We start from the raw sequence: 15,014 nt of genomic DNA on the forward strand, positions 1-15,014 counted from the left end.
TAGTATAGGTTTGTCTTTGTGTAGTACTTTCGGCGATTTTTACGATGAGTGGAATTATTCAACATAGCCATCAGCAAACTTAAACGACCGCTCTGTTTTGAGATGCTCAGAACGATCCGTAGAACAATTCCCGCATACGCGAATTTATAGAAAAATATCGACCCGCTCTAAAGTACATATACTAGTATAAGTAAATATGGCTCAAGTTCATTGACGCCAGAAAATATTTAAAATAATGCACCACAATCATAATATTGAGTTAATAGCTCAATTCCGTAAAATAAGATGATTTGCGTCAATCTTTGTGCACAGTTTTATTTTTTTGTTTAATACTACAGCCACAGACATGTATTTGTACCCCCTCTTATCGGCTGTGAGAATTGAGCAAAAAAATTAAAAATTTTGTTTTAATTATTAGGTATACAACTTTGCTTGGATATAAATATAGCAACAAATGCATTACATTATATTGATTTTGTATTTGATTTTGTTTATAATACATTTAATTATTCGCTAAGGTTTGATTGTTTATAAAGCAACAATATTGTCTTCTAGTCAAAATTCTCATGCCAACTATAACTTTACAAAAGTACTGATAAAGAATTAAGAATTGTTTTTATTTTATGTATTTTTTCAGGTAGCATGACATCTGACTTTTTTCGTGTAGTTAACGAAGCTCGCCGTTATTCTCTCGGACCTTTTAGCCCTTCATTCAATATACAGACCTGCCTATTTGAGGGTTTACAAAAACATTTGCCTGAAGATGCGCACAAACGTGTTAGTGGACGTTTGCATGTCTCATTAACACGAGTGCATGATGGCAAAAATGTCATCGTTTCTGAATTTGAGTCACGCGACGAACTCTTGCAGGCTCTATTGTGTGCATGCTTTATTCCGGGCTTTTCTGGCATATTTCCACCTCGGTTTCGAGGAGTACGGTATATGGATGGAGCGTTTTCAGACAATTTACCGATATTAGATGAGAACACAATAACCGTGAGTCCTTTCTGCGGAGAAAGCGATATTTGTCCACGCGATCAAAGTTCGCAACTTTTCCATTTGAATTGGGCGAATACGAGTATAGAAATATCTCGACAGAATGTTAATCGCTTTGTTCGTATACTTTTTCCACCACGTCCAGAATTTCTTTCGAAATTCTGTCAGCAGGGTTTTGACGACGCGATGCAGTTTCTTAATCGTAATAATTTAATAAACTGTCGCCGTTGTGTGGCAGTACAATCAACGTTCGTAGTATCAGAAACCGTGGCACAGCCACAGGACTTTGATCCTGAGTGTAGAGAGTGTAAAAAGCATAGAAATGTGAGTACATCACTATCTTACAATTACAGAGAGATTGCATTTCATTTTATAACTGTGTGCATGTCATTTTAGGATGCTTTAAGCTCAAACATGCCACAAACTGTATTGGATGTGATTCAGGATTATATAGAGCAAGCTAATAAAGGACTGGCGAATTGGATATTCAGACATCGTGGACTAAAATTGTTGTCATTACCAGCAACAGTGCCATTAGACTTCTTTATGGCAACAATGTCAAAGTAAGTTATTCACTGCTCCTTGTATATGTAAATAAGTATATTTGTTTTAAGTAATTTTTTTTACACAAGCTCGTTGAATTTATGATTACGATTACAATAATCACAAATAATACATACATAAGTATGAAAAGTTCATATGCGAAATTGCATTACGGTTATGGCGCTCAGTAATAATACAACTTGCTAGGCAGAATTTCTAATTGTTACGCTTAGACCATGTTAAAAGAAATTTAATCATAAACAATTAAGCAAATAATTATTAAATTAAATTAAGAAATCGTAATGAAACAAAATTAGCAAAAAATGGAAAACGTCATTAAATGAAAACTTATAAAGTGACATGACTAAGCACTAAATTAATATATACTACTGTGATCAAATTGAAAGGTGAATTTTATCCATTTCATTTCCTTCGAAGTAATCCCCTCCCGCTGCAATACACTTATGCCAACGAATTTTCCAGTCATCATAGCACTTGGAAAAATCCTCAGAGCCTTCTTCGATTCAGCTTTTATATCCTCAAACAAAACGGTATCCTCGGAGTGGTCATGTGAATTTGCTGAATAGCCAGAAGTTACACGAAGGTAAATCAGGTAAATGCGGTGGTTGCGGCACGATATTAGTTGAAAATCTGTCGAAATGATCACGAATACCCAATGCAGTATGTGATGGTTCATTATCGCACTTCTTTGTTCAATAAATTCAAAGAATTCACTTTTAGAGCCTCACAAAATGACGTGTATCTCAAATACTAATGAATATTTTAACGTGAAATTTAGCATAGATGTCACTGACAATACTACCAACTTACAGAAAAAAAATTTACCGATTCGAAAAACTCGCGAAGTATAAATTAAAAATTCGCCTTTCAATTTGATCACAGTAGTATAACAGTAAGGGTTTGGCACCTGAGGGCATTTTGGGTCGCTAAAAGGTTTAATGTGGCAATGATGAAGTATTCCACAACACGCCACATAGACGTATTCTCACCGAGCCAACGAATTCGCCACGTACATCAACCAGCCTTCCCAGGGCTGAAACATTTATTAAAATCTGTGAAACTCAAAAAAGTCCAGCAAGTCTTTATTTGGGGGGAGCTGTGCATATGGCAATCCTGTTTGTCAATTATTCTGTGGGTACACAGAAAAGGTTTAATGTATATATCGCCCAAACCATTGAAGCTTTTATAATAACGTTTTAATAAAAATCCCTTGAGAGCACCCCTACGAACTTTATAAAAATAGATGCAATCGGATGATAACCACTCACCATATAACGGTTCTGTTAAAAACTGCTAAAACTCATATCATTCGGACTTGAGACGAGATTTCTTTACAAAATATCCATGTAAATTCCATCTTTGCCATATTGTTCCATAATATACAGTCTCAAAGTAGCACTTTTTTAACAATAAAAAAGGGTTTTTTAACATATGGGGTATATGAGGAAATCTCCAACCAAAGTTTGGGAACCAGTTTCACTCTGGGCTAATGAAAATCATTATATGTGACCTGGTCTACGGAAAGGGGGCTTAGGTGTCAAAAAAAAGAAGAACAATTAATGAGATAACGATAAACTGACGATTATTTTTAACAGCTTTTCCCAGAAAAAATTCACACATCCCTTTTAAAAAATACATATATAGTGGGATATTCGTGGAACAAATTCACACATTTAAAAAAAAACTATGGTATCTTCAATATTATTTATACTTCCACTTAATTTTGCTAAGATATCTTACATATTGACCCATATATACGGTATAAATCCAACAGGAAGTTTGAAATTCATATATAACTCTTATTAATACTTTTATATACATATGTATGTATGTATATGGGCCATGGAATGTTTTTATCCAGGTTTAGTATTACGGCATGCAAATACCAGAAATAGAGGCCTTCTGAATTTAATTAAGAAACCTCACATATTGACCAAAATTTAAGGTATAAAGTGAAGCAGATATTTTAAAATCCGTGTATTAGATATATGAGAACTATTGTAAATTCCCGTTTAAAGGCGTTTTGTGGGCGTGGAAGTAGTCCTATCTGAAATACCCACCTCCTTTTTGTGTCAAGAACGATATGTAGCAAGTTTCATCAAGACATTTCTGTTTTAATCAAGTTTTTGCTTGCACGGACAGACGGTCAACCAGATTTCAATTCGTCTCGTATCTCGATTAATTTTAGGCGATACAAACTATCGTTAGATGAACAGACCAATTATTATACTCTGTAGCAACATGATGCGAAAGTATGCAAATATTCGCTGCACCATTATGAACATTTGTATTTAAACTTTTAATATTTTTATACTTCAAATGTAATATATGTATATTATTATTTTTTAATTTTGTATTTGGTCATTTAATTCTAGAACAGTGAAGCAGCTTCCAAAGCCATTTGGGAAGACATTTACAAGCGCTTAACATAAAGTAAAAGTTTCACGAGTAAAATTTAGTAAAATTGTTTACTTATAAACTAGTTAATTGCAAGTAAATTTATCATATAAATATTATACTTTAATAAACGAAAATATCGAAAACAATTACAGGTGTGCAATATTTACATAGTTAATTAAAATTGTAAAGTTATTTCGATTATTTGCGCATTTCCTTTATTTCTTTAATTGATTTTTTTATTCGTATTTGTTCAATAAAGATTAAATTAAGTAATTATTAATTAAAAATTTTTAACATATTTTGAAATTCGTATGAACTATTTTGGTTAACATTATCATATTAGTTAGAATACTTCCACTTCATACTTTTATTTGGCTTTTCTAAAATAACTAATTTAATGGCGTTTATTGAAACTACATTTAAAATATGTATGTATACATATTTATTTGGGCATCCATTGTCCATTGTCATTATTTATGTATGTATCTTGTTTACATTTATCATATTTGAGAAATAAGGATAAGCTATTAAGTGAGTATATTAAGTATTTGAGTTCTAGATAGGTTTGCCAAAGATCGTTCAAAAAATAATCAATAAAATACGTTCAAGTGCTGCAAAGTTGTGCATGGGTGTAAAAACACGAAATTTTGCTAAAGAAAATGTATAACGAAAATGTAAGTTACAGAGACCGTTATATAAATTTTATTAGCTTACCAAATTGGCTTGGAAACTTCACTTCTGCTTAACTATTCTTTCAAATTATTTGAATTGTCGTAATCTGCAAGAGCAAAATAAAATAACTAATAAATTGTTATTTCCAAATTTATCAACCATATCACTTTTGTTTCCACTATGTATGCACTCTCTACTTTTATCTTCGCTTCATAGGATAACTACACTCACACCAAAATTAGGCAAACACATTCGCGGCAGGATAGAAAATATTTTAAGAAGATTAATTGAAACTGTACAAACCCACATTATAAGCAAATTCACAGTAAGTTAAATTTGTTATTAATTTCTACTAGGGTAACATCACTTAAATTGTTTTCCTCTAAATAGATCTGTGAACCGCCACACTTTGATACGACGGGTTTACTGCATTCGAAACGTCTATACGGACCAAGGGTATCAATATTAGTTGATGAATGGTAAGTTTTTCAAAAACATATTTATCTATCTATATATATATAACAAGTAACGAAGGACTAAGTTCGGGTTTAACCGAACATTTCACCTTCAGGTGTTCTCAAAACTTCATATTAAAAAATTTTGGGAAAAAATTCAACATTCAATGCCAAAGAGATATATCTGACATAAATGTGATTTTGATGTGCAAAACGGTATAAGGCCAACCGGAGGTTTGAAAGTCCTTATTAGGTAAATGGGACATTGACACGAGTTTATCTATCTTTAGCATTACTACATATGTATTACTGAGTTAAGTGAGGTACCTCACGTACCGTTAACAATATATAAGGAGCAAAGTCAACCGGATGTTTGAAAATACTGATGGTAGTTATATGAGTTATAGGCTAGTGCAAATTTTCACGCGATTTTAACCATTTTAGGCACAGAGTTGCAATATTAATTAAGATCATATTGACCGATATGTGGGGTATAAGATTAGATTAGATTAGATTTATTTATGAGGAATGCACCGCGACCTTTGGTCTATTGTGCCCTCTCCTAAATCACATGGACTCACTTAGCCCCAGCACATCGATGAATTCCAATATTCTACCGGGTGCTAATGAGTCGATGCAATCCCTGTCCGGAAACATGGATCCGAGGGCCTTAATCCTGCGTCTGCAGACTGCTGTGCAGTCGATCAGCAGGTGTTCCGGTGTTTCAGGCTCCATGTCGCAGAACCGGCAGTTAGTGCAAGAAGATAGGCCCATGTTATATAAATGTCTATTTAACTTGCAGTGGCCAGTATAAAATGCGACCAATAGCCTAAGTTTATTCCTGGGGAGGTTGATTACAACTTTGAACCTGCTCATGTTGTACCCTTCCATTAGCAACCTGGCATGCCGCATGCCATGAGTTCGTTGCCAATACTCCTTTCTGCCCACTCCCTCTTCTTTGCGAAGTAGCTCCTTTATGGTATGGGGACCCACCCCTGTAAAGGGTTCAGGACCTACCATTTTGGTGGAGGCTGCGGAGCGGGCGAGCTCGTCTGCCAGTTCGTTACCGGCTATTCCTTTGTGACCTGGCACCCAAATTAGGTGCACCTGGTTTCTTTCCGCAAGGCTGGGGTATAAAGTCAAACGGAATTTCGAAAATCATTATATTAGGTATATGGGAAGTAAAAGAAACATTGATCCGATTTGCCTCGTTTTTGACACATAAACATACTATTATCAGGAAAGGATTATCTTCGAATTTCAATAATATATCTCACTGTGGGGTCCACATTTACGGAATTGTGGGCTAGAATAGTTACGGTCCGATTTTGGCAATTTTAAACCTGAGATAGCATACCTTGAAGGAAATATTCGCACAAATTTGTATCTCGATTTTTGTAAACAAAAAACGTTTTGTCGTCGAAAATGTCTTCGGAAATATTCTGAAAGTACCCATTTAGATTGAGATGTATAATGGAGAAATGGTCCTGTTACAGCAAGCCAGTATTCAGAAGTCTACCGTTTCCCATTTAATTTTTGTTTAGATTTTGAAAATACAATCCCCTGGATTCCCATACTTGCAATAAAGCGTTCGTCTTTATTTGTAAATAATACCTACATGGTATTGAATAGTTGTTATAATAGTTATAGTATACACAGCACACGGGTGGTCCGATCTACCCTACCAATTGTATTATTTATACTCCTAAGATTTGACAGTAATAGTAAAAATTTTCGGAAGACGCTTTATCATAAAATATAAAAATCTCTTTTTTTAAGTTTATTCCGTATGAAGCTACAATTTCTATAATTTTAAGTTAAGCTGTATAAAATATTTGTATTTTGTGTATAATAAAGTTATAAATTTTTTCCAGTGGTGCTCCTTCAATAGAAGGAGATGTGGACAACTATGAACATGTGCTCAAAGTAACTACCCATAACGATGCGCTTTATGCTTATTATTATACCGACGATCTTACAAATAAAGTAAGGAATTTTCTAAAAATATTACAGTATGAAATTTTCTTTAAAATATCTATCCTACAGGTCAAAGTTACAGAAATATTTGAAATTGACGAAGAAGAAAAACTTGCGGTTGATCCGAAACTATTCGAAGGCATTGTTGAAGATCATCCAAACCCTCGTCAGCATCACCATAATGTTGTTAGTGAATGGAACGGAGTAGAGTCTGGTAAGAGCAACAAATAGTGCATATATAACCTATATCTGAAGTTCATTTAGGACGTATAAAATGGCAAAACGCTCATAAAAAATAGGTTAACTTAATATTTCCATCAACATTATGAATTTTAGTTTTTAACTTATATGGAACTTCAGATCGAATTTTTTACTAATGATACAAATGTCATATTCCCGAAATCATCGCTTTCAATATATCATCGCTTATAATATAAGATAACTTCATTATTGTTGCATTTTTTCTTTTACAGTACAAGTTATACCCAGCATACCAGAAAGTCGTCAAGATATTTTTTAAAAGAAACGATTACGATACCAAAATTATTAAAGTTACGCTGACAATATATTGATCAAACATATTGTTTACAGTATTAGATAATACATGATGGACAGAGATAAATTGGCTACCAAATGACAGATTTTGCTAAAAGCTGAAACGTTTGTATTTTCTTTGAACTTGAAGTTGTTTTGTTATCGTTTGTAATTGGTACTCGTACTAACTGTTTGCATTTGTAGAAAGTATATAATCATTATTAGTTATGTTGAAAACTAAAGTATATATCTTTTCACTCAGTTTGTCTTTATCGTCTATCATCTTTCCAATCAAATTGCGAACTACTATTATTGTAAATCAGCTACTTTACTGATTTACGAGTATATTTGTATCTAAGGCCTAAAGTCTAGTGCATCTGATCGATTTTCAATACCCAATGTGTGAGGCACTTGAAGAAACTTGTGCTAAAAGTGGTTACAATCTAATATTTATGAATAAAATATTTTTCAGATATATTTAATTAAAATTTAAACTGAAAATGTTTTGTGGGAAATATGTTTGAAACAAGCTCATTTTTAACAAGTAAGGAAAGGCTAAGTTCGGCTGTAACCGAACATTTTATATTATTGCAACTTGCAAGGTTCATTCGGTTTGCGTGTTTGTGCAACAATTTTTGCGTGTGTGAGTGTGTGTGCTTTATGTACATACATATATAACCCCCTAACTCGATAACTCGATTAGTTTTATACTATGTTCGGACCGACATTGAAAACATTTTGAAAACACATTTGTATGTTGTGGAATCTAAGTCGTTCGGACCGACAATGTGTGTTTTCGATGAGTTTTCCCTGACAACTATCAATAGCGGCATTCTTTTGCTCTTGCAAGATTGCACGGTGACACAAAATGCAAAAATCCTATACCGAAATATGCAAGGTCAAGAGAGCACCCATTGCAGAATCTAGTGATATATGACGGCACGAAAATAAACACGGGTTTTGGTCTGACATATTTTACAGCCATTGGAAATAATTTTCTGCGTGTGTTTGTTGTTGTGCCGTTGCACCAAGAGAAAAATTCTGCAATTTCTGCACCAAGCAAGGTTTTGCAAGAGCAAGAGAATCCTCCTAATATGAGAATATCAAGTGACAGCTGTATTTGTATATGGAATGTAAACAAATATTAAGTGACAATTAAGGGCCGGCAAAACATGTCTTCCAAAAACATTGATTAAACTAGACCAGGCACCAATTATAATGAGTGGAATGTAAGTTTTCAAGTAGTTTTTAGCGAAAACTGTGTTTTCGTTTGACAGATTTTACATGGACGAAAACACAAGTTTTCGTGCGAAAACCAGTTTTTCCCACGAAATGTTTTCGTTGTCGGTCCGAACATAGTATTAGGTGATGCAAACAACCGTTAGGTAAACAAATTATTATACTCTGTAGCAACAAATATTAAAGACCATGGTTGCCTTTTTATTTCGGGCAAAACAAATTTTAATCAACGAATATTGCTTTATTATTTTTCAAAATATTCTCCATTAAGATATACATCTTTGCATGCATTTGAACTAATTGTCGAAGCAATTTTTCCACCCTGATTCAGATGTCTCCCAAACATCCATACTGAACGCACCAACTTCCCCTTCAGTTGTCGTTGACCTCCTAGTTAAATTTTTCGTACGGGAAAGAAGAGAAGTCATTCGATGCTAAGTCAGGAATATACGGAGGATGACTCATCTAATCGATTTTTTAATAGCGCAAAAATGCAATCGATGTGTGTGTCGTGGGGAAGAGCGATCTGTTTTCGGTGGTTGGTTTTCCTGATATTTTGAAAGACAATTTGCAAACAAATGGCTGCTTACCACTCAGAATTTATTGGAAACAAGTTTTGTTGTATTCAGCTCATCTTGAAACATCTATACAGACGTCTGCTGTTTACTTTCGGGCTCATACGCGCAAATCCAGGATTCACGATGCCATAATCGTGTTTCGAATAAGCGTTGTCGTATTTTTTTTAACATTTCTTTCGACTAATCGATACGAGCCTTTATTTTTGAATGATTGACAAATTATGTGGAGTCCACCGTGAACAAATTTTTTTACAGTCAAATATTCATGCAATATTGAATGTATGCTCCCACTAATGTCTATAATTGTCTATAGGTCACAAGTAGGTCAGTAGTTTCCGGAAAAACAACTGATTTTGAACGACCATCTTGAAATTTGTTTTTGAGTGATCTAAGACCACGATTGACCATCACCACACTATCCTGGTCCTTGATAGAGCTTCATTGTCAAAAATAGAATTATGTACATCTATTCACTCTCGATGAGTTAATTCTCGCCGAAAGTTGTAAAAAATAATCCGGCGGAAATGTTCGTGATTTAATTCCATTTTTTGGTAGAGAAGAATATTTTATGTTACTGTAAACAGCAAAAATAGCGCTGGTATGTCAAAACGTTCTGATTATGCATACCATTTAAAATGTCAAATTTTACGATCAAAATGTGAGGTTCCAGAGAAACCTATTCAATTAATGGAAATAAAAAACACTGAATTGTGAAAACATCTGCAAGTACTTAGTTTTGAGCTTCTACGAAATATTCATAGAAACCTACACACATTGGGTATAACTCGACTGAACCAGTTTGCTTCTATTTTGTTTGCATATTTGCCCAGTCCATTCATTAAGTAGAATTAATTGTAGAATTGATCCGTATATTTCGCACATAACTCATAACAAATTCATAAACAATCATTCAGTTCGCAAAACTATACATTTATATATCTACAATTGTATATTATTATTTCCATAGCCTTTTATATTGATGAATATGCGTCTAACCAAAGGCCTTTCGAACGAGACATTAAACGAAAAACTCATATAAGCACTGACACTGGATACGAGAATGAAGACGAATATGCGATCATTAACGAGAATGACATTGCCAAAGAAATCGAATATGAGGTATTCAGCGACCCAGAAGTTGATCACTACTTTGGCATACAACAACAAAGAAATAATAGAGATGGAAAAAGAGACGTCTCTAATGCTAATATATTTACATAATAAATTTGTGGAAACACCCTTTTTGGAAACGGAAAATTTAAAATCCTATAATTTGAAAATTGGATCGTTAGTATTTTTTAATTTATTATAAATAATACTACTAAATATAAGATTTGTATGTGAGTAAGTATTATAACTCTTTAGTTTACGGTTTTTATTTATTAAATTCGAAGCAATATGGTAGACTGTCGAAAATCATTAATGTAAAGTATTCGTTTTGTATTTTTATGTTATAATAGGTGAAGGTGTCGTACGTGCGCAACTATCGGGACCTGATAATTTATAATAACTTGCGGATTTTTGACACAATATTACCTCGATGATTAATAATCGAAACAGTTTAACACTTTGCATTAATTACTTTGAGAGTTTACTGTTATTTTGCTATTTTGGGTAGAAGACCAACTTGATTTTAAATATGAATAGTTAAGAAAATGTAATAGCAATTAATAAATTAGGTTATTACCTCAAATTCGATGTATTCAATCTAGCAAAGATAAGGGCGATTGCCTATTGACTATATGAATGCTCTTTATTTTGAGTATTAACCTTTCGATGTCTCATTTGATCAGATTATTTAACTATCTATTATTTCAGAAATTAAGTGATGTGTTTTTAATTTAAGTACTCGAGATATATGAATTATATTAAGAAAATGTCAAAAATATTTTAAAAGTTACATGTATGTACATGTCAGTTTTCTAAAAAATATATATATTTATTTATAGCAATGAGGTAAAATTTATCGCTGTCCTATACATTTAAAAAAATTAAAAATATAATAATAAAAATAAAATATTGGAATTGTAAAAAATTCCGGAAAAGCATATAATTACTGTTGATCCCCTAGCATAATTGAACCCCGTTCATTGGTTTCCCCGCATAATCGCTTAAAAATATGTGTTATTGAAAAAAAATTTACTTTTAATTTCCCCCGGTTAATTATTTTAGTTAAAAATAATCTGGCATGCCACATCTAAAGCCTCCGTAAGTTCTTGAATACAATAAAGCAGATTGAAACATACTTTTTAATATACTAAAAATACAGATTTGAATTCAAGTGCTGCATATGTATATATACACTATAATATGAACTGTTATTGTTCCATAAATTTATTTTATTTATTTTTGATTTTTTAATACAATGATGTCCATATACATATGTATATATGTACCTATAAATGCGTGCAACTAATTAACATTGGCATGCTTCTTCTTATTAATTGGCGTAAACACCGCTTACGCGATTATAGCCGAGTTAACAACCGCGCGCCAGTCGTTGACGTGGCGCCAATTGGATATTCCAAGCGAAGCCAAGTCCTTCTCCATTTGGTCCTTCCAACGGAGTGGAGGTCTTCCTCTGCTGCCCCCGGCGGGTACTGCGTCGAATACTTTCAGAGCTGGAGTGTTTCCGTCCATCCGGCTGAACTATGTCAAAGGACCATAAATCTTTCGCAGAACTTTTCTCTCGAAAACTCGCAACGTCGACTCATCCGTTGTTGACATCGCCCAAGCCTCTGCACCATATAGCAGGACGGGAATTATGAGTGACTTATAGAGTTTGGTTTTTGTTTGTCGAGAGAGGACTTTGCTTCTCAATTGCCTACTCAGTCCGAAGTAGCACCTGTTGGCAAGAGTTATTCTGCGTTGGATTTCTAGGCTGACATTGTTGGTGGTGTTTACGCTGGTTCCAAGATAGACGAAATTATCTACAACTTCAATGTTATGACTGTCAACAGTGACGTGAGTGCCAAGTCGCGAGTGCGACGACTGTTTGTTTGATGACAGCAGATATTTCGTCTTGCCCTCGTTCACTGCCAGACCCATTTTCTGTGCTTCCTTGTCCAGCCTGGAGAAAGCAGAACTAACGGCGCGGGTGTTGAAGCCGATGATATCAATATCATCGGCATACACCAGGAGTTGTACACTCTTATAGAAGAGGGTACCTTCTCTATTTAGTTCTGCACCTCGAACTATTTTCTCCAGAAGCAGGTTGAAAAAGTCGCACGATAGGGAATAGCCTTGTCTGAAACCTCGTTTGGTATCGAACGGCTCGGAGAAGTCCTTCCCGATTCTGACGGAGCTTTTGGTGCTGCTCAACGTCAGCATTGGCATGCTCCTGTAAATATTTTGCACCTATTTGTAAAATACTGAGGGAATAAAAGTACTGTTAAAATTAATTTATTTTACATAAAACTATTTTCCCTGAAATTTGTCAAGGGGAATTGTATAAATTTTTTAAAATTTTAAAAATTTCCTATTCTGTTCGTATATTTCCTGTTTTTTCACATTAAGATGTTTTATGCAAAGCTTTTACTATATTTTGATTGAAAGTCACAAAATTTAATAATTTTAGTGAAAAAAGTATGATCAAAAGGAATTATTGTGCTGAAGATGGGAGAATGGTAAGTTATATGGTGAAATCGCAAAACCGCTCAATATCCCGAAAGAGTTGGTGTTTAATGCAATCAGATTCCGCATAAAACTGCTAAGAGGAATTAAAGCATCGATTTTTAGGTAAAATGAGTATGCAATAGCCGTAGATACTATGTATTAGGTGATTGCGAGAAGCAATAGTGTGTGGACGGATACGACACTTGACAATAAATTAAAAAAAGAGGTGTTAGTTAAATTCTTTTGTTGAAAACAATTGGAGACTGTTTCCCACGGTATAAGACTCAACAAGCACATTGGTTTTCAATGCTAATCGCTGTTCCGTCTCGATATCAAAGCCGAAATAACAACAAAATTTATAACATTAGAAATTATGCATGTCATTTTATTAAAATTGTTTCCACTATTATTTAAATTTTTTTTCATTCTCTATTAGCTATCGACAGATCTTTTAACAAATGGCTGCTGATCAATACTAAATAAGAATCCAAAAGATATGTATATTATTGGGTCGTTCACTAAGTAATTTCGTTTTTTAAAGCTGCAAAAGCTTTTGGCGAGTCATTAAACTTGTATGAGGTTTCGCATTATCCTGGTGGAGCACTACAACGCATTGCTCAATTTGTCCAGCTGATCACAATACACCTCAGAAATAATTGTGGTACGGTCAGGCAAAAACTCCAAATAAACGATCCCTTGAAAATCCAACCAAACAGACAACATAATACTTTTTTGTGACTGCAGGCCATCGAAGTGGTTTGAGCTTGTTCATTCTTTTTAGACCATGATCTCTTGCGCTTGACATTTTTGTAAACAACCTACTTTTCATCGCCAGTAACAATGCGCCTCAAAAATGGATCACTTCTTTGCCGTTTGATAAGCAAATCACATTCGTTAATACGTCGAAGCAAATCTCATTCTGTAAGAACATACTTACATATGTATGTAGCGCAACGCTAATTGACTCATCTTGACGATACAATAACAGCATCTACTTATTGCAACATTTTATGTTATGTGTTAAGGATTACGATTTAAGGGCATGCACCAGGGTTATCCGGTCCGGGGGAAGGTTCCGCTGCCCGGCTGGTTGAAGTCCTCGTTAGAGTTAAGTCTGATATCATCGCCGTCCAAGAAGCGCAATGGACGAGACAAGGACTGAGGCGATTAGTCCGTGTAGTATTTACTACAGTGGCAATATAAAGAAGCACAAAATCGGCGAGGGATTTGTTGTGGAGACGCCGAGAACTGGCATTCATCTCGGTGGATGAACGTCCACAATCCGTATCAAAGCGAAGCTTTTCAACATTTCTTCTATGAGCGCTCCTATGAGAGCTGCTCCCGCCACGATGCCAAAATCGTGCTTGGCGACTTTAACGACAGGCTGGGCAAAAAAAGTATCTTTTGCACAAAGGTCGATAAATTCGGTATTGGATTTCTTCTTTACTGGCGTAGACACGGCTTACGCGATTATAGCCGAGTTAAAAACAGCGCGCCAGTCGTTTCTTCTTTTCGCTACGTGGCGCCAATTGGAGATTCCAAGCGAAGCCAGGTCGTTCACTGCCCGACCCATTTGTTTACTTGTCCAATCTGGAGAAAGAAGAACTATCGGAGCGGGTGTTGAGGCCAATGATATCAATATCATCGGCATACAGAAGCAGTTGTACACTTTTATAAAAAATTGTACCTGCTCGATTAAGTTCTGCAGCTCGAATTATTTTCTCCAGCAGCAGATTGAAGAAGTCGCACGATAGGGAGTCGACTTGTCTGAAACCTCATTGGTATCGAACGGTTCGGAGAGGTCCTTCCCGTTCCCGGCGGAGCTTTTGGTGTTGCTCAACGTCAGTTTACACAGCCGTATTAGTTTTGCGGGGATACCAAATTCAGACATCGCGGCATAAAGGCAGCTCGTTTTCGTGCTGTGGAAAGCAGTTTTGAAATCGACGAAGAAGTTGTGTGCGTCGATTCTCTTTTCACGTGTCTT

The 15,014-nt window shown here is 34.8% G+C and overlaps 1 protein-coding gene across 2 annotated transcripts in view; it reads left to right on the forward strand.

The window, feature by feature from the left end:
* Positions 1–11,658, forward strand: part of LOC126762310 (1-acylglycerol-3-phosphate O-acyltransferase Pnpla3) — a 33,918-nt gene extending 22,260 nt beyond the window's left edge. Inside the window, exons 2-9 of one of the 2 annotated variants that reach the window (XM_050479000.1) lie at positions 638–1,320; positions 1,393–1,559; positions 4,849–4,957; positions 5,023–5,111; positions 6,962–7,073; positions 7,134–7,278; positions 7,538–7,724; positions 10,383–10,482. In XM_050479000.1, the coding sequence (XP_050334957.1) occupies positions 638–1,320; positions 1,393–1,559; positions 4,849–4,957; positions 5,023–5,111; positions 6,962–7,073; positions 7,134–7,278; positions 7,538–7,584 (1,352 nt within the window). In that variant the 3' untranslated portion in view covers positions 7,585–7,724; positions 10,383–10,482. Of the gene's footprint in view, positions 1–637; positions 1,321–1,392; positions 1,560–4,848; positions 4,958–5,022; positions 5,112–6,961; positions 7,074–7,133; positions 7,279–7,537; positions 7,725–10,382; positions 10,703–10,875 lie in introns of those variants that run through there. The other variant, XM_050478999.1, reaches the window with a different exon arrangement.
* The last annotated feature ends 3,356 nt before the right edge of the window (positions 11,659–15,014 follow it).

Source organism: Bactrocera neohumeralis, chromosome 6 (assembly GCF_024586455.1).
Source record: "Bactrocera neohumeralis isolate Rockhampton chromosome 6, APGP_CSIRO_Bneo_wtdbg2-racon-allhic-juicebox.fasta_v2, whole genome shotgun sequence".
NCBI classification, from domain to species: Eukaryota; Metazoa; Arthropoda; class Insecta; order Diptera; family Tephritidae; genus Bactrocera; species Bactrocera neohumeralis.